At 39.4% G+C, this 25,158-nt stretch overlaps 1 protein-coding gene across 4 annotated transcripts in view; it reads left to right on the forward strand.

The window, feature by feature from the left end:
* Positions 1 to 25,158, forward strand: part of cdh23 (cadherin-related 23) — a 1,363,918-nt gene that overhangs the window by 1,298,539 nt on the left and 40,221 nt on the right. For all 4 annotated transcript variants that reach the window (XM_039768795.1, XM_039768746.1, XM_039768764.1 and 1 more), the window contains exons 48-53: positions 4,875 to 5,099; positions 5,380 to 5,549; positions 8,077 to 8,214; positions 9,337 to 9,456; positions 10,262 to 10,439; positions 10,579 to 10,790. In XM_039768795.1, coding sequence (XP_039624729.1) covers positions 4,875 to 5,099; positions 5,380 to 5,549; positions 8,077 to 8,214; positions 9,337 to 9,456; positions 10,262 to 10,439; positions 10,579 to 10,790 — 1,043 coding nt within the window. The remainder of the gene's footprint in view (positions 1 to 4,874; positions 5,100 to 5,379; positions 5,550 to 8,076; positions 8,215 to 9,336; positions 9,457 to 10,261; positions 10,440 to 10,578; positions 10,791 to 25,158) is intronic.

Here is a 25,158-nt window from a genome sequence, read left to right on the forward strand (position 1 = left end):
TATCTCTAGTCCATTATAATTTAAGTCTACAATGGTGAAAGTCAGTACCGAATTTTATAACAAATGCTACGGTGAAATGACCTGGGGGGAGAGTGAAACAAAAATTACAGCTGGCATGGATCCTGGAGAAAACAAATCTTCGGTGGCTTCAAGTCTAAAAGACTGCCCATCCCCACTTGACTATTGTATAATAACTTAAATGTGATAAAGAATTACTGGAATTGCAATGCTCTGGTCGGTATTCTGCATGATTGTTGGTTTACAATCCTGACAATTCAAGGTTCTATTAGTGAGGAATTCTTTCTCTAATTAACTTTCTGAGTATTCTTGTTCTAGTTCAAAGTCACAGGAATCTGTAGGCATAATAAATACAGAAGGCAGTGTGGTACTATGGCTAGGACATTGGAAATTGAGCAGCAAAATCATAAAGTTGCTCCACTCGTAAAAAACAAATTGTACATAAATAATTGTTAAGTCATCTTGTGTAATAATGAAAATGATGATAAAAGGTGTAAATCACACTTCATTGCTCACCCACACTCACACATAATAAGTGATATTTAATCAAACAGGAAAGTGTGATGTGAAGGCAAGCTGTAAGATCTGAAAAGTAATCCTATACATGTGTAAGCTAAGTAAGGGGGCAAAAAAACAGCCAGTGCTCAGCACCACTTGTTATATGACATCCTTAACACTGTCCATGGTCAGTAGCACTGAAAATAATAAGGTGAAGTTCGAGACCCTCTTATCTTTAATTTTCAGTCTGAGAAGCAACATCTTTATTCATTTACAAATCTTCAGCAACACCATCATCTTGATCCTCCTCTTTTTCCTTAATCCCAATATAATCTTATATTTCTTTTTATACCACAAGTTTTATAAGTCCATACAGTGAAGATACTCTCCCATCATCTCAGCATTTCAGCTGCAGCATGAGAGAAGACCTCTCTACCTTCACTTAATGACACTTATTTTTCAGTGAGATTTCATTCTCATCTGGTAAACGTCCATTTAGAAACTCAGAGTGCCATATGCATTCAATTAAATTTAATTCCAAAAAGAAATTTACAGATTTTGTTTCCACTGCACTACAGATACCTTCAGAGGCAAGCAAGTAGCTTATTAAAAGTAACCTTGAATGCAGGGAGTCTAAGCACATACTGACTACTTCAGCCATTCTCATGTGATAGAATCCTTTTGGTTAGGCGTTTCCACTGTTACTGGTGAAGACTTCCTACTCTGTCAATTAGCTGGAGATCTTAATGCAACACAATTTCTCTGAAGAAATTCAGATCTCCAGATTGAAAACTTGACTCACTCTTCATTACTCAAAGAATGGCGGGGGGGTGTGACTTTTCATTATTAGTTATTGTATGTGTTAATCTATACTAATAAAAGGCAAAGCCCTCACTGACTCACTCATTTACTCACTCACTGACTCATCACTAATTCTCCAACTTCCTGTGTAGGCAGAAGGCTGAAATTTGGCAGGCTCATTCCTTACAGCTTACTTACAAAGGTTAGCCAGGTTTCATTTCGAAATTTTACGCTTAACGGTCATAACTGGAACCTACTTATGTGCATATATACCGGCCATAGCCTGCAGCTCGGTCACCGTGTGAGGCGGAGTTGTGTCCCTCATCGTCACGCCTCCCATGTAATTGAGTGCCTGCCCATATGAGGCCGTCCGTCAGCGGCAATCCAATAGAAACACTCTGCCGCCGAGCAGCTCACGTGAACTGACTGTGAACGCAGTACGCAGACAAAAAGCAACAGCTCCAAAGAGCGCTGAACACAAAACGCATCACACAATTGAGAAGGCAGCAAAAGATGATCACACGAGATGGCAGAAGCACAGCTGAGAAGCTTCGGTGCATGTACTCCGAGCGGGTCACGTGAACTGAATTTGCAGGCCTGGGAAAGGTTAAATTAAGTTCATAGACACGCTACCGCTAAATATTCGCAGGCAAATCCACAACTTAATACCAGGAATGCCTGTTAAACATCTTAGATTCACAAGTGGTGATTTGGGTAGTGAACACTTCAATGAATGAAACCTGTTATCTTTACAACGGTTGACAAACACGGAACATAACTTGAACACAACACATCCTCCAAATACAAACCTAATTGAAAGAAATAATGATAATCACATCCTTGATGACTGCAACACTCATAACAGTGACAAAACTATTACATTGGTGTATATATATATATATATATATATATATATATACAGTATATATATATGTGTGTATGTATATATATACAGTATATGTATGTGTGTGTATATATATGTGGATATATGTATATATATATGTGTATATGTATATATGTAGATATGTATGTATATGTATATGTGTACATGTATATATATGTTTATATGTGTGTGTGTGTGTGTGCGTGTCTGTATATATATATATGACAGCAACACTCATAACAGTCACAAAACAATTACATTGACAATCATGTTACGTTATTTTTAAAATGTTTCCTTTTCTTTTTCATAACTTCTTTAACACATTACTTCTCCGCTGCGAAGCGCGGGTATTTTGCTAGTAAACATATATCAAACTTTGTCAACTTCCTTTTCTGAGTTTTTAACACTTGGCCCAATTTCTAAGGGTCAACCCCACCATCTTCTTGTTTTTTAGGTGCAAAGCACCTATTGAGAAAACCCATGTCCGTCTGTCTATCTATGTCCACATGAAACAATTTGCCCCCCTGGTTGACTTATTTTGTTGAGAGGTGGCACACTTATTGTTCAGAGAAATCTGTTGAGGCAGTTCTGTTTCCAACATCTTGAACTGTACAAATCTTTGCAATTTCAAAATATCCCATTGAAAAGCATTGGCGAATTTGCAAACATGTCCATCTTAAAATGGAGAAAAGTTCTGTGCGACTTCAACCAGAAATTAGTTTTTTGTTTCAATAGAGTCCTCCCTGCGTGGAGTTTGCATGTTCTCCCCATGCCTCCATGGGTTTGATCTGGGTACTCCAGTTTCCTCCCACAGTCCAAAGACATGCAGGTTAGGTGCATTGGCAATTCTAAATTGTCCCTAGTGTGTGCTTGGTGTGTGGGTGTGCTTGGTGCGTGTTTGCGCCCTGCGGTGGGCTGGCGCCCTGCCCGGGGTTTGTTTCCTGCCTTACGCCCTGTGTTGGCTGGGATTGGCTCCAGCAGATCCCCGTGACCCTGTAGTTAGGATATAGCGGGTTGGATAATGGATGGATGGATGGATGGATGTTTCAATAGACCCTTGAGAGCGGTTGCTTGAACTTGTATATTTTGTATGTTTTCCTCTTTTACTCATCTCTTACAGCCACTTGGATGCCCAATGCAATTGAGTAAAACACCTTGTAGAGCGCTCAAGCGTAAACAGCTCACACAACTGCACCCTTATCTTGCTGTTTTAGGGAAGTTAACTAACAGAGTACAAAAAAGTCTCTTCCCAGGAAATAAATGGAAGGGGAAAGCAATTATATAAGTATATATAAGACTGAATTGATTAAACAATATTATTGCATATTATTATTTTAAAGAACTGATATTATCAACCCGCAGCTAATGGCGTTTTAACTAATTAATATCACAGGAAAAGTGAAGCTGCCCTAACTGATATAAACATAGGATAAGTTTAGAAATGGATAGTGATATCAGGAGGTGGGAGGCTTCAGTGGCTTAAGCCTTTATCTTTTAGTCCCAGATATACGTGAACAACCACAACAAGCCTCTGATGTTCTTGTCCATCATATACCATTCATACTTACATCATAACATTCATCAGTTTGTTTCCAAGTTCTTTCTCATTTATATCATTCTAACGGATTACTATGTTTTAACTAATATTAATAGCTAGGTGAAGAACTTATTTCAACTCCTTTTCTCCTTTCATTGGGTAATATTGATACTGATTTTATGCTAGCATTGGTCATTTTGTACTAATCGATTTCAATTGCTAATTAAAAGGTACTAACCTGTTGGATAGACTTTCAAGAATGTTATGTTTAAGAAAATTGAACAACAGTTGGTCTGACACCCTCCACTGCTAACACATGAATCGATGTTTTCACATCATTGAATTAAAATCTGCTGTGTATGAAAGCTAATGAGCCACCACAAGCCTCTTTGTGCAATGTCGGAACTCCATAGTAAAGTGCTGTTTAAAGGCACGTATATGATATAACCTAATAACGCATGTAATTGCATCCTATTACTGCTATTACTTTTGAATATAACTCATTGTTCAAAACTATTCAATAAACAAAAATGTAATAACTGACTCTTGAATGAAATAAATAAAATGAAATGCTCCAGCTTTCATATCAGTTAACTTAGCCTCCAAACGTACCATGCATACATTGTCTAACTTGTTTTATTCTTGCACTTTCTTTTTGGCTCACTCTGTTCTGTCCAGACTCAGGGTACTCTGATGTTTCTCCTTCCATGCCAGAATCATGTGTGCAAAAATAATTTGTAACACTAAATTGGCTGCATGTGGTTGTGTGTATGTAGTGAGGCTCAAATTGAATGAGCCCATTGTGAAGGAGAGACATCCTCACAGTCAGAGGCTCAATTGGCCACTTGAGCTGTTGTACTTCTTCTTTATTGGTTAAGATGGTTGGAAGAGTTTGCATCCTCAGAATGCAATCAAGATGTACTATGAAAGGAGTGTTTCCAAGCGAAAAGTAACCCAGTTAAATGCAGGAGCTAGCCTTATGATGAGCCGATATCCAACCTGGGAATGACTTTTAATACAATTAAGTGGCTTTGAGGATTTTAGTTTCTCACTGCTGTATGTCTTTTACTTCATAATAAGACAAACTCTTTACTTATCCCCATCTTATTTGTTTTGCTGTCTGTTTTCTCACCACAGCAAAATTGACGGTGAATGTGCTTGACGTTAATGATAATGCACCTCGATTCCGGCCATTTGGGGTAACAAATTTCACAGAAAGGATCTTAGAAGGGGCACAGCCTGGTACCACCCTTATCTCAGTCTCAGCAGTAGATCCTGACAAAGGCCCAAATGGACAGGTCACCTACGAGCTGCAGAATCTCCCTCGAGGGGGATACGTGAGACTTGAAGACGCCAATGCAGGTGGGTTCAACAAAATGAAAAAGAGAAATGTTGGGTTTTTCATGTGTTGAAAATAAAAACAAGACATAATGAGTTCCATGGGATGATGTATGTAGTTTTAAGCTTAATCCATGAAGCATATCTGATACTGTTTCCAATTGTTGTCTATAAGAGCAATGGAGTTCAGTGTACCAACTTTAACTCTGATTGTGTTTTTGTGTCCAAATAGAGCAACAGTTCCTAAAACATGTTGTTATTATTTGTCATCTTACTAGAGATGTGTTATTTTTTTGTCCTTCAGGAAAGATTATCGCAAACCGCACTGTGGATTTTGAACAGGTTCAATGGCTAAACTTCACTGTGCGAGCGCAGGACCATGGTGCACCCCCTCGATTTGCAGAGCTGCCTGTCTTCTTGCAGATCATAGATGTCAATGACAATAATCCTGTTTTCAGCCAACCATCCTATCAGGTACAAGAATAGGGGAGAAAGCCTCAGGAGTCAAAAATAAAGAAGTGTGTCAATAAGAGAAAAAGTCTTACTGTGTGTGTCATGGCTGACAGTTTTAGTGATCATATGTTTCCCATATGCATCCCACTGAGTGTGTCCAATGACTCCACATTTTACTTCTCATGGTTAGCCCAATGACCTGTGAAACACAGAGGGTGTCTACAAGGTGAATGTAAAGATCTCAGAGGACTGATTATTCCTATTTCAGTACATATTTCAGGATTGGCATTCTCACAGCGGAGTGGACAGTGGAAAACACTGTCGCCTTAGAGCTTTATGTGACTGGTTTTGAATTCCAACCTGGACACTGCTTAGATATTTGGGTGGGATTTTCCTCTAGTTTTTTTTTCTGGTTTCCTCCAACATCCCAAATATATGTATGTTAGCTTGATTTGTAACTCTTAATTGGCCCAGTGTGAAAAAGTGGGAATGTATTTATGACTCGTCCAAGGTTGGTTCCTTCCTTGCACACAATGTTGCCATCTAGGCTTGGCCTTACATTGACCTTAAAAATTGAACTAAGCACTTTCATAAAACAGATTGATTGATGTTGAAGGGTTTCATACTTCTCATTGCAATATTTCCCTCATTTCTCACTGTGCTACTCCAGTCAAATTTATGTCATAAGTAAGACAGCCCTCTTTACACTTTCATACAATGTATCTTCCTGCTTTACATCCAACAACATTTAGGCTTTTTGGAGGTTTAAAATTGCCACTTCCAATTTCAGGAATCCAAACCTCCTGCCCCCATTTTAATGTTTCACACAGATGTGACCTTTTTAGGAATCTAAACAATTTTAGTTTAATTTGTAGAGTTAATATAACATGATATGATATATCATGGGTCTAATATTCCCCAGTCCAATGAGTATCACTGAAATGGTGGATGTTCTCCAGTCAACGTTCTCTCTTTAGTCTGACATGCTGTAACAGTGTGAGAATATTAAATCTCAGATATACACCGCTGCTATTTATGGGGTTTAATTCTTCCCAATCAACTTTTAGATAACCCATTACTCCTTGTTAGATCACTTCTTGTTTTGCCCCCACAAGCAACATTATAACATTAAACAGACCTGATCTAAAGTTGTGACACATAAAGAAATTATATTTAAATAACAACAACAACAAAAGAATACATACAGATATTTACAAGCGCTATTAAAGAAGTAACACCCCATCCCACCACCTATATTTTGCAGTCTCTATACCAGCTGTTGTTTAAAAACCTTTAGAAATTCCATTCTTCGCCTTAACTCAAATATGGATCCCAAAGACCATGCATGTTATGGCTCAACGACTGGGGAAAAAAACCAATAATGTGAAAATATGTTTTCAACTCTGTTAATCTTCCTTCGTTCAATTAAAAAGTAGAACATTTAATTTAAGGGTACAGCTACAGAGGCCTGTTAGAGTCATTCTTGAGGTGAACTGCCTTTTTCTTCACTCCTTTACATTCCATTTTTTATAAAACATTCTAAAGGAAAGCAAGTGTCAACATAAAGAATAAATAAATGTAGTTCTATTACAATAATTTGAGTGGGAACCTTTACTTTATGAAACGTTGAGATCCTAATATACATGGAACTATTGGACACTCCTCTAATGCCTCATTTCCAGCGTGCAAGTAATATCTCATTTGCCTTATTATTTGATCTGTGGGTTTCCTTAGAGAGGACCACCTGCTGTATATATACTGTAGCCTGCATTACCTACACCCTAAAGTCCATCCATCAGTTCATTTTTGAACCTGTTTAATCTACTGAGAACTGGGAACTTACCTGGCAGCATTGTGCACAAAGCAGAAACTACCCTAGAAAAGGTAGGCCAGTCCATCACAGGGAACGCTCATTGACACAGCCACATGCATCTTCACAATTCAAGTTGGAATCACCAAAAAATCTGACATCCATGTTTATGGATATATAGACTTGGGGAGAATGTTCCTCCAGATTTGAAGATCTATGCAGCATCAGTTTAACAACTGAGATGCCATTCTGACATCTTCAAGTCCATCCATCCATTTTCCAACCCGTTGAATCCGAACACAGGGTCACGGGGATCTGCTGGAGCCAATCCCAGCCAACACAGGGCACAAGGCAGGAACCAATCCCGGGCAGGGCGCCAACCCACCACAGGACACACACACCCACATCCACACACCAAGCACACACTAGGGACAATTTAGAACCGCCAGTCCACCTAACCTGCATGTCTTTGGACTGTGGGAGGAAACCGGAGTACCCAGAGGAAACCCACGCAGACACGGGGAGAACATGCAAACTCCACGCAGGGAGGACATGGGAAGCGAACCCGTGTCTCCTAACTGCGAGGCAGCAGCGCTACCACTGCGCCACCGTGCTGCCCATTTTCAAGTCAATTTTAAGATATTCTCCAGATTTTACCATCTTCAAGTGCTACACAGGATGATGGGTTTTCATCATGATTTCCTCTTGTCTAATATGTTCTCTTAAATTTTTCAACAGAAATCTGTGTTTGAAGATGTGCCACTTGGTACAGTAATTTTGCGAGTGAGTGCCACAGATGCAGATTCTGAACGGTTCTCCCTTATTGAATACAGTTTGGTAAATGGAGAAGGTCGCTTTGGTATTACCCCTACAACGGTAGGACCTTTTTTTTTATTAATGCACCATGCCTTTCTACAACTTATTAATAACGTTTGTTAAATTATAAAGCTACTAAACCATTCCTGTTAGTTCAGCTGGTATAAGAAAAGAAAAGAGATACTGTACTCTGTGTTGGTTCTATTGACTATATAGCATCTTTTATTGACTATACTGAAAACATATATGGAGAGGACCCCTCTATGCCATTGAAAGTCTGAAATAAATAACCAGTTATCTTGAAAGGGGCAAACATCCAATGATGAGGATAAGTATTCACTCAGAATTCAGTCTGAAGCATCACTCATGTATTAGGCTCATCTGGCTCATTGTGTAACAGAGCAAAGAGAGTGCTAGAAGAGATTTCAGTCTGCTGTTTAAAATCCATTAGTACCTTCAATATTGGTAAATGATGTCTATTCTCTTATTATGCACTTTCATATGGCAGCATAAAATAAATCAATTTTGAAATTAATTGGTTCACCTTGTATGGACAGACAGTGATGTATGTGTTTAGAGCACATAATACAAAGAAAGGTTATTTCATTACACTTCTGAAGTGCTTTTTTATTTTATGAGCGATAGATAGATAGATAGATAGATAGATAGATAGATAGATAGATAGATAGATAGATAGATAGATAGATAGATAGATAGATAGATAGATAGATAGATTTATTTTATTGGACACTTTATTGATTCACAACACATCATAATAAATTTCAACCTTTGACCACAAGCTCATGAAAAAGGGCACAACACATCAGCTCATTGCCTTGTGGACTCTGGCACAATTAAAGCAGCCAAAATGTAACACCTGATTTGGAAATTCTACACAAATACCATGCCAGCTTTTAATTATGAAGCTGTTTATTCCTCATGATTCTACGTGAACATCCCACCTCTACCAACCGCATTTCTCCAACAACCACTAGGACAAAAACACGGAGGTTCTACAATGTTAAACAGATTGAGCTCACAGCACAAGCTACTTTTCTAAACCAGTGACGCGCATTAGCATCACAGTCACAGTGTGAACAAAGCAGACAGAGCATGTGAAATGTACAAACCAGGTTGAAGAGATGTCAGGAGGCACTTAGCACTCTATCTCTTTGTATGCAGGGTGACATTTACATTCTTTCTCCTCTGGACCGAGAGAAAAAAGACCACTACACGCTGACAGCTGTTGCTAAAGACAATCCAGAGGATAGTGCCAGCAACCGTCGAGAGAACTCTGTGCAGGTACTTAAATGTTTATTTCTTCCAGTTATGCTTTACTCTCTATTGTCCATTGTTATTGTGCCCACATGAAGCTAAGCAAATACTTGGATTGGAAACCAGCTGGGGAAAGCTTGGGTTGCTTCCGGAAGGGGCGTTGGTGAAACCAACAGGGGATGTGTACCCAATGGTTTGAATGTGAATCCCAATGCTCCAGCATAGTGACAGGGAAACTGACAAGGACCCTATGTTGTAAAAATGGTGCCACGCAAAACCAAGGTGGGTGACTCTTTGTCATCATAAAAGATCCCTGGACATCCCTCATAAAAAGCAGGGTGTGTTTTGATATCCAGGTTAAATTGCTTGCCATGGGCTAGTCATTCTGGCCTCCTAATCATCCCTGTCTCTAACTGGCTATCTCTCTCTCACCACTTCACCACCTAATGTATGGTGAGCGTACTGGTGCAAAAATGGCTGCCATCACTTCATCCAGGTGGATGCTACACATTAGTGATGGTTGTAGTGGCTCTCCACTCACTATAAAACCCTCTTTGAATTGTGAGAAAAGTGCTATATAAATGTAAAGAATTATTATAATTAAAATTATTATTACTATTATTATTATTATTATTACATCCTGTATTTCTGAATAAGTGCATTAATATGCGAGAAATATGTGTATGCTGAGTGGGTCCTTCCCCTCCTTAGCTTTTGTTTTTTTAAATGTGGCTGTTGTAGGCCTCCATGTAAATCAGTCAGTGATTTTTGGGTTCTTATGCTATGGCAGCAAAAAAAATATGTGAGTGCTGAAAAGTATGCATTTTTTCAGGTGCTGGTGACAGTGTATGATGTGAATGATATCCGACCCCAGTTTCCAAAGCAACTCTACAGCACAAGTGTCTTTGAGAATGAGCCTGCTGGGACCTCCATTATCACCATGTCAGCTACAGATCTAGATGAGGGAGACAATGGACTTTTGGTGTACACCCTACGAGGGCCTGGAGTCGGTATGAAAGACAGTTTTTATTCTGTTTTGAGCTTTTATTTATTTGAGTCTTTTTCTTTAAGACACCTGCTCCCAGATTAGAGAAGCTCTTCTCATATGTCAAATTAAAAGCCTCCTGTGTGCTCCCATTTTATCTTCAGAGGCCTTCTCAATGGATGCAGACTCGGGACTCATCCGTTCCCAGCGTCTCCTGCAGTCCTTTGAGCGTTTCAACCTCACAGTGGTGGCAACAGACAAAGGAAGACCCCCACTGTGGGGCTCAACTGCACTGCAGATTGAGGTGATTGATGTCAATGACAACAGGCCTGTATTTGAAAGACCTGCCAATGGAACCATTGTGCACATCTTGGAGGTGAGACATGCATCACATCATTGTTTAGCAGCTAGTGACTTGTTACTTGTGGTGTACACACATATGCTATACATGTCATTTAATTGGTAGTGGCACTCTCTGGGGAGCTCTGTTTTGGCAGGGCTGTCTTCATCAAGGACTTTGTGGTGGGCAGAGGACAATGTTAAGAAAGATGGAGTGTATGGATTTTAATGGCAATATACATTTTTGCTTGTAATAAAGTTTATACTTTTGTTTCTAATGCCATCATTTCTCCCTGTCATGTTTTCTACTTACTATAGGCTACAAAATAATCATTGTACTTATTGAATTTGAAGTAGAGAAAGATAGATGTCCTTAAGGAGGTTTTCCGTGTTATATTTACAGTACCTTGAAGCATATTGGGTAGCACAGTGGTTAACTACTTGAGGAAGTGAACCCTGTTGAGTTTGTTTTGTTGTAAGTTTGGCAATATGGCAGAAATGTTGAGGAAGTTGGCAAAATGCATTGAAGTCAATGGGGAAGGAGGAACTTGTAGTGGTTGCAAGATGTTTAGAATCACACTGTTTATTTCTGGGACCTCAGGAACTCTCCTAGTCTTGACCTGGGTCGCACCCACTCACACACAGAGAATAAAGTGTCTCATAATGCGTAAATTATAAGGAATATATTAAAGAATAAGAGGGCAAAAATGATTAACAAACAACTAACAGTATCCAAAAGCCCACCAACTTCTCCAATGGTGATATTAATTTAAATATCACAGAACAAAATGCAATAAAGCATTAAGTACAGTAAGAACAATAATAAACACAACTAACAACAAAGTCCAGTTCCAGATTCCAGATGCAGATTGTATGTGATAAATGAGCAGAAGTTCCAAGTGAACAGCTTTCTATATAATATGTAAAGTTTTGTTTTACTGCAAAGCAGTGTAGGTGAAGAATTGTAGGAACTGGGAACGCCCCAGAGATGAAGACATTCACCAATGTCAGGCACAGGACACCAACACAATTGTCACAATGTTAATCCTCAGGTAATAGTGTTTGTACTCCGATACTGGGATGAAGCATTGAAACATAAAATGCAGACAATTCAGCTCTTGCCAGCTTCTGGCTTACCTTTAATGTCCATGCCATACCATATTTCCTCCACCAACACCTGCGGTAACAGGGCTGCCTAATGGCTAAGTACTACAAGGGTTGCTGGGATTTGTAGTCCATTTAAGTAGCACCGCTACAAACTAAACTTGTTTTGAGTAGATTGTAATGGTGTAGTGGTCTTTTAAGTGTCCCTGAACAGTAGGAAGGTATCTGCCAACTATACTGGACCACTTATTCTGGCCAAAAATGTGACCTGAGCTGTAAGGCAGCAATGCTACCCATTGTGCTCACAGAGTTCCATTATTCGGGGCTTGGGATTGTCTTGCTCCTTTATTTAGAGTTGTAGCTCCAGGCAGCTGATGTGTCTTTTTTATTTCTGATCTATTCGTGCAGATGCTTTGCACTTTTTCCTTACATCATGAAGATAAAAAACACCTTGAAAATAGTAAAAAAAAAAAAAAATTCATTATAATTATTATTTCACAGTTTCTCATATTTTCTGACTAGGGTTGGAGGCTTCTTTAAGGTTTATTTTGACTGATTGCTGTGCCACATGGCTAATTGCACAAACGAAATTAGCCACATGGCAAGCAAGTGAGTGAATGCACAGGAATCAGTGTTATATATTCAGCAGCAGTATTCATAATATTTTTTTTATTACTGTCAGGTCATGTACTCTTTAAATGAAATAACTGCAGGCTGTAAACCTGGGTGGAGTACCAATTAGGTAGTGATATCATGCACATTCAAAGCAGATTGAACATGAAATGTGAGATGGAGTTTGCTTACAGTACGCATGTATAAAATTTCTTGCATGGCTACTACAGGTCTTGTGATGTCACATTGGTCTTGAAAAGCATCATGGAGTGCTGGGAAAGAAAATGTGTTTCTGAGCCCGCCCCATTGCGAACTTTAAGGAAAATATTCAGTGACTAAGGTTACCAACAAACACAGGGTATTTGCTTAGAGAAACACTTGGATGAATTGCACCAATCAACACTACTGTTGATTCACTCATCATTGTGCTGGGTTTGAATCCCAGCTTGGTCATTGTCTATGTGAGATTAGCACATGCAGTCTGTCTGGCTTTTTCTCTTGATACTCCAGTGTCCACCAAAGAATCTGGTTAATGCACAACCCAAACAGAAATAGCATGGAGATGTGCATGAGTGTGCATTGTGATGAAGTGGTGCTCCTTCCAGGGTTAGTTACTACCTTGTTCCCTAAGTTGCCCGGGTAGGCTATTATGCTCCACAATATCCATCCATCCATCCATTATCCAACTGGCAATATCCTAACTACAGGGTCATGGGGGTCTGCTGGAACTAATCCCAGCCAACAAAGGGCGCAAGGCAGGTAACAAACCCTGGGCATTGCGCCAGCCTACCACTGGACACACACACACACACACACCCACACACCAAGCACACACTAGGGACAATTTAGAATTGCCAATGCACCTAACCTGCATGTCTTTGGACTGTGGGAGGAAACCGGAGCACCCGGAGGAAACCCAAATGAACCTGAGTCTCGTAACTGTGATGCAGCAGCGCTACCACTGCGCCACCGTGCCACCTGCCCCACAATATTTAAAAGTATAAACTCAGGCACTCTGTCTGTGAAGTATACATGTTCTCTGTTTGTGGATTTGTCTCAAGATGTTGTGGTTTCTTCGCACACATTAGAACCTTTAAATTGACCCAGTGTTGAGTGTGGGTTTGCACATTAGTGTGCCCTGCAATGGACTGGCACTGTGCTGCCGGAATAGGCTGTGTTTCTCATAACCCTAACTTTGATTCAATCAGAGTCGATTAACAGATGTTGAAAGCACATTTTCCATAGCCTACAAATATGTATAGTGTATCTCATTGACTTGGCATTAAATGCTTGTTACTCAAAGCACAAGGTCATTATTTAATAACATCCACACAGCTGCTGCTTTCCTTTCAAGACACCTTTAAAGATTCAGTACAAGATTCTTTGATTGTTTTAACCAATAATAGCAATGTGTGCTGTGGAAAACAATTGGGTGTAAGCCAACAAACTTGAACGCTTACACTGCAAGGACGTTCCCAGGGTGTCCACTTCATTGTAGACTCCTTCATGTTTGTCGTGCAGTCTTATTTTTGTACAAAGAGACCTTCAGCCTCCTGTCATGGGTTTCACAAATAGTGTTGCTACACTCTTGTCTGTTTTTTGTTGTAGAAGCTTGTAAAGTAGGAAATACTGTGTATTTTTGTCAAGAGGCAACAAACATGAAAGCTGAGGGCAGCAGTCACTTACTTTCTGTGTCGCTTTCAGATATGCTTGCAGTAACCTCTTTCTTTGATCTCAGATATTTGCTTTTTATTCTTTACATTGCATTGTCATATAAGACCCCACATACACCACTGCAAATATAACTACAGTGTTCATGCCATGAGTAGTTGCAATAGATAAACATGAACAAATTAAATAAAAAAGTACATTCAAATTCTGTTAATCTGTTTTGTAATACTAGTTATAAAAAAGTGACAAGTCAATGCTTCTGGAACTGTAGTACTGGGGTCCGTATTTAAAACATGTTCTCCATATTTCCGCATGTTTCCCCTTCAGCATCCTGACCAATTTCTTCTTCCTTCAAGCAGGCTGTCAAGGTGGTGATAAGAAACTGTGGTCAGTGTAGCAGACTAGATGGGATGATGCCCTAGCATGTTCAGCGCTTAAATGGCTGACATTTGAATTAGGCTGATCACTTTGACATTGGCTGGCTGAAATGGAAAACAGTGAATTAGAAGTGTGGCCTAGTGGCTAAGGCAGCGGATCTTTAATCCCAGTTCCTGGTTCAGTTTAGGTCTTTGTATGACAATACCTTCCATTAAACAAAAAATTGCTCTTTTACTGTTCATAACAAATTGTGTATGCATATACAAACATACCTGCTGTACAGTTTAGGAAGTTTATTGTTAGTCCATTATAGTTGTAAATAAGAGGATGTGCATGTACTCTGAGAATGCACTAAATTCACAGTGCTGCACAAACTTAATCCACCTGTGCTCCAGAAATGAAAAACGTATGTTTTATTATAGTTAATTTCTTGTAAAGTGCCTTAAATTGGTGTTGACTAAAAAAAGGAGCGATACGAAATTAAGGACACTTGAAGCTCTACTGTTTAGAGGACAATAACAGGTAACCATATAGTTTAGGTACTGTAAAAGTGCAGAATGACAGGTGAACTGCTCAATATTTGGGGCACCAACTGGGTCGTCCCATTTATTATATGTATAAAACAAATAAAACTAAAGCCTGCCTTGGCATGTTTTCCCAGACTAAGGCTAACACAAAACAAAAGAATGAATCAAAAAAGAAGGGAACAAGGTTGTTTGAAGGTTGTCCATGCTTCAGGAGCTCCATCTCACGGGTTGTCTGTCAGCCAAGTGACGCTCTCTTTCGGATGCAGGTGGTTCTTGTAGGTGATGCAGTGGAAGGGGTGGAGTCAAGTATCTTCACTGGGTGGCTTTGTATTGCTGCAAGAGAGAAAGGAAGAGAACACTGTTTGCAATAGTGCCCCCTTAAGTTCCAGCGGGCTATTACATACCTTGGTCGAGCTCAGAAGGAGATCCTCAATTGTACATGCATGACAGCATCTATTACCCATGAACTATTATGAAACAAGACCTTAACAAACACTTCTTTGGGTCTTCATACAAAGCATCAGTAAAGTGTTTATTCCTTCAACATCCCTTGTCCTACGCAAGTTCTCCGCTCGGTTTTGCAGACTGGCAGCACCCAGCGTCAAAGCAGTGCTACTGTTCCTGTGTGGTTACACCTTATTTTCCTGACGTGGCTTTATAAATACACTGAAACTAGCTGCATATTGTTTATTAGTGTAATGCATCTGATTGTAATTAATTTGTAACAATATAATGGTCCAGGGAATAGCCATAGTATTCCAAATACCATAACTGCTTTAGCGTTGTTACTCTCACTGCACCTTCTTCTTCTTCTTCTTCTTTCAGCTCCTCCCGTTAGGAGTTGCCACAGCGGATCATCTTTTTCCATATTACTCTCACTGCACCACTCAGAGTATTTATATCACTGTATCTGAGTGTGAATCACAGCAGCAGCTGATCGGAAAAAGAATTATCGGTATACAGCTTCAAGGACACGCTGTCTCAGCCACTGCAAAACGTTTCAAAGCCTTTCCTGTACGGACTTCGTGGTTCAGAAACAGTTTCATCCCAAAAACTTTAAACGCACTTAATCAATTGCTCCTTGTAGAACTGTTTGTACTTATAAGTACAATCACCCCACTGTAAACTTGCACTACAGTTATAATATTGCACAACCTGAGCCACTTTATAAAGCGCGTATTTACATATGACGCTGATATCATTTTTAAGATGAAATGCAGCAAAATATGTTTATTAAATTATACAGATAAAACTTTAACTTCATTTAAATAATCTATATTCTTCACTGGGAGTGTCGTGAAGGATAGAATAATTAAACATGTACTACGAAGATATTTCAATGTTCCTTAAACGTTTTGAAGAATCGGCGCTAAGCTTTCAGATGGCTTAACTTCTATTACAGAGCTGACTGTGTGTCTGGCGATGGGTTACTTGGGGAAAGAAAAGCAAGGACTGCAGTGACGGCTACGCCAATATATATTGAATATAAAACGGAAAGAGAAAATAACAACACAGCTAAAACTGCAGCGACAAATTTCGTCAAAAGTTAAATGCTTATGTCATGAGCACGAGGCGGCTATGCAGTGTCTGCAACGGACGTGGCCATCCACCATGCATAAGATACCATATTGACATTGGCGGGCGAAGGAGCCACTGATTCTTCCTCTGCCCAGTGCACCCACAAGCCTTGAGCCGCCCCTGAGTACTGCTGCAATAAATAATTTCATCGAAGTGAAACACATGTTTAATAACGTGCTTTAACTCCTATCATCATAAAAATGATATCACGTATACATCTCAGTATTTTAGATATTCAGAGAGCTGTAATATCACGAATGTAATGGATTCTGTGTCCAGTTGGAGGAAGAGAGCCAGTTTAAGAAGCAAGTAGTGATTCACACACACAGAGCACATAGAAGATCAAATACAAAACAAAGCATTTAATGTGCTACTTTAATTACGATGTGATTTGAGAAACTGGTTAATTAAACAATTTTAAGATGAAGTTTATGATGTTCTACTTTAATGACAAAATAAACTACGTGATTAAAGTGGAAATGTCGAGATTGAAGTTGACATTTCATGCTTTTTCCCCACTGTGTGCCTTTTTTCTCTGTACCCTAATAAGCTTTCATATGACACTCAGACAGTGGGCTACAACTCGCCTTTTCATGGCGACTTTGATATGTGACTTCTTTTTTATTTCCGGCACTGTGCGATTTTGTGAACGTGAGCTTTCAAGTTTCTCCAACACGCTATGTCACTCGATCAACTTCCTTTTGTTGATTATACCACGGTTTATTTGAACAAATAGTATGTTTTTCCTTTGCCTCCACTTGGCATTTGCTGAAATTCTTATATTTTCCCCCGTGCTTTTCCCATTGTCTTTTCACAGAAGGCTGAGCTTAAGGGCGATTTATATTCATTTGCATATTCAAAGAAGCGTAATTCTGGGAGGAGTTGGGGCGTTACATAAAGCGCGTGCACAAGCGTTAGTTTTCACGCTGATCGGGATTTATGTAGCAGAAGAACGTGGAAGTTGGAGTACACACAGATTCCTGCATTTGGATTTTTCTGTGTGTAAGCACATTTCGGCTTTTGTGCTTACGCCATGTTATAGTACGAATTCTACACACGGCGTTATACATGAGGCCCCTGTTGTCTTTAATGCTGCTTGTGAGCTGCCTGTTCTGCTTGTCGCATGTCGTTTTTTTAAGAACTGGGAGCACATGTCTGCCAAAAGCAATCCAACTGCTAGGTTAGATGTCTGTGGACTTTAAATGATCGCTCACTGCATTTATTAAAAACAATAATTGTCCTTTTCTATTTCCAGCCTCGGGCGTGGTTAAGTCTCTTTCTTGCAGGACGTATAACGCTGTGCGTGTTGTGCTGTTGCGCTGCCCATCGATCATTTTAAAGCCTGTACAGCCGCTATCCTTTTTACCACTTCATGTCTTTGCTGATTGCTTCTCCGTTGTGATTGCTACACCTGACCGTATTGTGTTTTCTTTGAAATTAAACTTGTCGTTGCTTTAACTGTTGCAGGACCACAGATTCTCATAGCGTATTGTCCATTATTGTGTAAATCTACGTTTTGTACGTTGAATGATGCGAAGGCAAAAAGACTTTGTTTTCTGCTCTTTGCCTTTTATTTCTGACTTCGCTTTGTCCTGCTATTTTTTTAATTACGCCTGGTCCTAATGATTAATTTCCTTTTGTTTGCGCTCTTTCAGTCATCAACGTTTCATTTAAAACGTATTGTGCTTAATACGCTTTATATGCACTGAGACCCCTGGATCTGTGTGTGCTGTGTGCCTTTACACTACTGATTTTTTTTGCTGGCCATGCTCTGATATTGCTTGTAAGTAGGGCATGTCTTGCAAGAATCTCATGTTCTATATCCCCGCGAGATGCTCCATGGCCATTCTCTTTCGTCTCGCTGGTCTTCTATTTGTCTTCTGTAATCTTAACGTGAAGATCACGTATCATCTCCTAGTCATTCCCTCCCATGGGATTTTTTTTATAATAGAGAGCTACTCCTCGCCCATTATGGCAAAATGTCCTGGAACATTATGCAACTATATGAACTAAAATAGTAACTATTAAAAAGAAAAAAAAGAACACCACCTAACCTGTCAATTCCAGGCAGGTGTGGTGGGATGGCGTCTAGTTTCATGTTCTCATCAATCTTCTTCTCAGCCCCACTTTACGGTTGCAGGATATTCCAGCATCATTAACCATCTCCCTTATGGGGACAGAGCCTAACACCTATGTTACAACTGGCCAAGTAAACATGGAATGTGGGGTATGGTGGCAACATGTTAACTTTATACAGACAGGGAATAAGCCAGTAATCAAACCCTAATTCATGCACTCTTTCAATATTTATTTTATTATCTCTTTGTATCAGTCTAATAGCACCCAACACAAATCACCAGGAAATCAAGTAATCCTGGGACTTAAATTTTGCCAAAAGCTTCACATTTTAAAATATTTCCTGTCAGTGAGAATCTGCTAGAGGTCTGGCAAACAGAGTGTTCAATCAGTCCTACTTCCTTCTGAACTGAGATGATCTTCAAATGTGACATGATTAAATGGCACTGCAGAGGTGGTTAGTGGACCTGTGGGCAGCATGGCACAATATGGAGGTGACAGCTTGCACAAAGAAAGCAAGAGATTGTTCAGGCCCCATAAGATCAGAATGGACTCACTCTACACAAAAGGCAAACATGGTCTGGTCTGGTATTCCCTCTTTGGTATTCAGGTTGATTGGTGGGATGACCAGATTTTCCTTGAAATAATATAAGACTTGTCTTGGGTGTCTTATAATGATTTATATGCAGTATGTTATTATCTGCCATCATGTGGTTATTAGAATACAGGTCCACATTGTTTATTCATTGAATACTGGGGCGGCACAGTGGCGCAGTGGGTAGTGTTGCTGCCTCGCAGTTAGGAAACCCAGGTTTGCTTCCTGGGTCCTCCCTGTGTTGAGTTTGCATGTTCTCCCCGTGTCTGCGTGAGTTTCCTCCCGCAGTCCAAAGACATGCAGGTTAGGTGCATTGGTGGTCCTAAACTGTCCCTAGTGTGTGCTTGGTGTGTCGGTGTGTGTGTGTGTGTGCGCGCACCCTGTGGTGGGCTGGCGCCCTGCCCGGGGTTTGTTTCCTGCCTTGTGCCGTGTGTTAGGATATAGCAGGTTGGATAATGGATGGATGGACGAACACTGCCCACACATAACACAATCCAAATACCTAGAGGGAGACCCTACATGACCACTTAAATCACACAGGTCTGTGTTATCAGTTCACCGTACTGTATGTCAAACCAACAATTACAGCTTTAAAAAAGAAGCTGATCAGCTCATGGGATGCAAGGCACTAATCACAACCTCTAAAATGTAATGTTAAAACTAGAGAAGATGACACTGTCACAGACTACTGAGCTATCAAACAGAAAGGCAAAAGACTAACACCTTTCTTAGCTGAAGTTTTCATTACTAACTTCCTAGCACACAAATGAGCTTCCCAATCACAGGACATCTCAAGGGTCATATCTTGCAATTATTTTGAAAAGAGCTCATCTAGTAATTAAGTGTAATACAACAAGCTACTCTATGGGCACAGTGCAGCGCCTTTGCAATGGATCTGCATAATGTATTGCATCTATTGTACTGTTTGACATGTTAAGTTTTTTTTACTTTCTCGTAACTGAAGTATTGTAATCGTCCAGATTCAATGTCGAGATTTTGGTGAATCTCAACACTTTAGACCACTCTGTCTTTCTCAAATGCCTAGTATAGGGACAGTAATGGAATCCTGCAAAACTTCCATTTCGAGATTTTGATGAATCTTGACATTTTAGACCTTGCTGAGTCCTAAAATACCATTTTTGGAATTATATATGTGTGTCTGTCTGTGTGTGTGTGTGTGTGTGTGTGTGTGTGTGTGTGTGTGTGTTTGTGTGTGTAAACACGATAATTTGAGTACGCTTCCACTTAGGTCAACTAAATTTTGCATACAAGTATTAGGTAGAAAACGTAGATTTCTATCACCTTTGGGCTATTTCCGTTAACTGGAATTGGTACTTTACCTTTGATTGTATAAGAAAGTTAAGGTAAACCTTGTAACAGTTGCCTTGTGGAATTTTAAAGTCTGTCTGTGCGTCTTAAAGTGAACTGTAAGATATAAAGAGAGTCACTCATAGAGTTTCAGTGAAATGAATGCCTTAGGATTGCATTTTGGGTGTGCTAAGAAGGTAGTGAAAAAATAGATCATTGGACCAAGAACAGTAAAGGAAAAAATGTACAATATATCAAAATAACATGCAGAGCCAGAAGACCAAATAAAACAAATCCCAATATATAAACTAAATCTGAAGTCAAAAACATAGTCGATCCTGATTCCAGAGGAAGATTTTAGCACTAGCTAGCCCCATGAAAAGGTTTTTGTTTTGAATCCAAGATTTCAGATCCCAAAAACTACACACTTCCATCTTAAAAACCTTCTCAGTTCTAAGGTCACTTGGTGCAACTTACATACTTTAAGTCACATTGTGATTAATTGGAGTGAGTAAAAATAGTTTGCAGATGGAAAGAGAGAAACAAATGGCATTTGAAGTAAACAGAATGCAATGTACCTGCCCCATTATCTGAATCCAGCAGGTGAACTGAGTACATTGGAAGAAGTGTAACAATTGTTCAGAAGAGAAGGCCTTGCTGAACTGAAGACATACTAACAGGATGACTGTTTCCTCTATTTATTTGAGAATTTGTGTTCTGCATTTCTTCCAATATTGTACACATCTTTAAAGAATTTTATTCAAGAATCCATTAAGGAGTTATTTTCAAAATGCTAAATATTTTATTTGTATGTTTTCATGTTTATTGTGTATTGCTACCAATGAAGTACCATCAGCCATGTATGTTTTTTTATTTCTTTTTTTCTGCTCCAGCTGAGGGGATCACTGGTTCATAATGTACTAAGGGTTTGGAAAACAATGCAAGGTGCAATACCTGCTAACTTGGGGTTGAAATATGAGACTGTTGAGGGAAATATAAAATGTCTTGTCACCCTCTTCTAGGCTGTGTAAATGCAGTTATAAATAAAAATCATCACCTACAATTGAGCTCAGATGATCAATACCTAGCCTATTGAGTACTAGCAGCTCCCATAGCTTCCATAATCGTATTGTGCAGCTTGAAGTGTTCAAGTTTATTCTCATGTATGCATTGTACAATGAGATTCTTACCTGCATGTCTCCCACTAGTCAGTTACAGATACAGACAACAGACAAAGAATAATAATAATAATATATAATACATATATATAATAATAATAATATATAATACATATATATAGGGAAATTTGGGAAATTTGTACCCAGTATACTTAAAAAATATGCAAAATAAAGTGACAGCTCTACAGAAAACAAGTTCAAAATTGAACATACATAGTTAGGCAAGATGGTGGATATATATGTTGGAGACAGGAAAAGGTGGGAGCTGGGGGAACTGGCACCAGAAATGATGTCAGTAGGAGGAAAGATCTTGGTAGGTGGAAGTGTCATGATTAGGAGGTGGTTTCTAATCACTCATGCATGACTATATACTGTATATATATATATATATATATATATATATATATATATATATATATATATATACAGTACAGGCCATAGGTTTGGACACACCTCCTCATTCAATGTGTTTTCTTTATTTTCATGACTATTTACATTGGTAGATTCTCACTGAAGGCATCAAAACTATGAATGAACACATGTGGAGTTATGTACTTAAAAAAAAAAGGTGAAATAACTGAAAACATGTTTTATATTCTAGTTTCTTCAAAATAGCCACCCTTTGCTCTGATTACTGCTTTGCACACTCTTGGCATTATCTCGATGAGCTGCCGTTGGGGAGAGCTAGTAAATATATATATATATATATATAGTATATATATACAGTACTGTATATATATGTATATATATATATATATATACTGCTCACAAAAATTAAAGGAACACTTTTTTTTATTGGGCCTGGCATGAAATCATTTAAACCTGTCTGATAATTTTCTGGTTGGTTAAGTAGCTGAGGTCATTGTTAATCACTTTCAGCTGTATTGGTGTTCATGGACTTAACGACAGGTGCACTAAAGTGGCAACAATTAGAAAACCCTCAAAACAGGACTGGTTTTACATGTGGAGGTCATTTCAAGTTTCTCCCTCTTGATCTTTTTGGCTGGTTTTCCACTCGTGCTAGTTTTGGCTTGAGTAATTATCTCTACTGGCAGTATGAGGCGATTCCTTAACCCTACAGAAGTTGCACAGGTTGTCCAACTTCTCCAGGATGGCACATCCACACGTGCTGCAGCAAGAAGGTTTAATGTGTCTCCCAGCACAATCTCCAGAACATGGAGGAGATTTCAGGAGACTGGCTGTTATTCTCTGAGAGCTGGACAGGGCCATAGAAGGCCCTCAACCCATCAGCAGGACCGATACCTGCTCCTTTGTGCAAGGCGGAACAGGCTGAGCACTGCTCGTGCCCTACAGAATGACCTCCAGAGGGCCACTGGTGTGAATGTCTCTACCCAAACAATCAGGAACAGACTTCATGAAGATGGCCTGAGGGCCCGGCGTCCTGTAGTGGGCCCTGTGCTCACTGCCCAGCACCGTGGAGCTCGACTGGCATTTGCTCAAGAACACCAGAATTGGCAAGTCCGCCACTGGCCCTGTACTTTTACAGACGAGCAGGTTCACCCTGAGCAGCTGTGATAGACGTGAAAGAGTCTGGAGAAGACAAGGAGAACAATATGCTGCCTGCAACATCGTTCAACATGACAGGTTTGGTGGTGGGTCAGTGATGGTCTGGGGAGGCATATCCATGGAGGGACGCACAGACATCTACTGCGTAGGAAATGGTGCTCTGACTGCCATAAGGTATCGAGATGAAATCCTTGAACCCATTGTCAGACCCTACGCTGGTGCAGTAGGTCCTGGTTTCCTCCTAATGCACGACAATGCCCGGCCTCATGTGGCAAGAGTATGCAGGCAGTACCTGGAGGATGAAGGAATTGAAACAATTGAATGGCCTTCACGATCCCCTGACTTAAACCCAATAGAACATCTGTGGGACATTATGTTTCGGTCCATTAGGCGCCGCCAGGTTGCTCCTCAGACTGTACAACAGCTCAGGGATGCCCTCATACAGATCTGGGAGGAAATGCCACAAGACACCATCCGTCGTCTCATTAGGAGCATGCCCCGACGTTGTCAAGCATGCATACAAGCTCGTGGGGCCACACAAGATACTGAAAAGCATTTTGAGTAGCAGAAATTAAGTTTTTGAAAAAATGGACTAGCCTGCCACATCTTCATTTCACTCTGATTTTAGGGTGTCTACACAAAACTTTTATTTCCATTAAAAGACTTGGCATCCTTTTGTTCCTAAGACATTGCCCTGTCGTTATTTGTATAGATATCCAACTTCATATTGAGATCTGATGTATCTAATGTGTTTCTTTAAAGTGTTCCTTTAATTTTTGTGAGCAGTGTATATATATCAGCACCTCAAAGTTTAAGATCAAGGTTCTTAGCCAGAAAATGGTGGAGTGCCCTCTCTAGGTTGAGGATGAGGTTCTGCCTCAAGCGGAACAGATTTATAACAACAAAATGTATTTCTTTATAAATTTTCATACAAAGGATGTAACTTAAAGTGCTTTACAAGATGGCAAAGAAACAGTTATAAGCAAAGAAAAAGCAAATTACATTTAGATAAGAAATGAATAAATCACATTCAAAAAATAAATTAGGCATCTTTACATATGATCGATGTATAATTAATAAAGAAGTTGAGACATTATATACAAAAAATGTTTTTTAAGATGAGTTTAATGATAAGGTCAGATGACCAGTGAGGACAGTAAAAGTAAAAAAAAAAAAAAACAACTCCAGTCAAGTTGAGGAAAAAAAACAATAAAATCTGCAAGGTTTCTAAGGGTAGAAGGCCACCCAGCCCCAACTGGGCATTCTGCCTAACATAAATGTTTTTAAGTAGTTCCTTATTCTCACTATAAATTGGGATATCCGCTTTCATTCAAACATCACAGGACTTTGATTGAGTGGTGGCAGTGCAAAACACCACCACAGGGAAAAGTAAAGATTTATAGAGTTTGCAGATTCATTGACGAGTATGTTACTTTTATGCATATCTAGTTTATTAAGGGTAAAACTGAAATGTAGCTACTTAAAACCCAAATTTAAAAAGTGTCTTTTTAGGAGTTTTTTTTTTTTAAGATCCACACTGTTAAAAAACTGGCATATCTCTTTTGGTAAAATATTCCAGATTTTAGGAGCCTAACAGCATAAGGCCACTTCAACTTCTTTTAAGCTTGGCTCTTGGAATTCTAAGCAGACCACCATCCAAAAATATAGAAAGAGGAATGATTATTGAAGGATTTATATAGTATTGGCAGTAATTTAAAGTTTATTCTAAAGGACACGGGTAACCAATATAACAATGCTAAAACTATTTGAGATGTGCTCAGATTTTCTTTTTCTGGTTAGGACTCTTTCTGCTGCATTTTGCACTAACTTTACCCAATTGATGTCTGTCTT

The sequence above is a fragment of the Polypterus senegalus genome, chromosome 1 (genome assembly GCF_016835505.1).
Source record: "Polypterus senegalus isolate Bchr_013 chromosome 1, ASM1683550v1, whole genome shotgun sequence".
In the NCBI taxonomy this organism is placed as follows: domain Eukaryota; kingdom Metazoa; phylum Chordata; class Cladistia; order Polypteriformes; family Polypteridae; genus Polypterus; species Polypterus senegalus.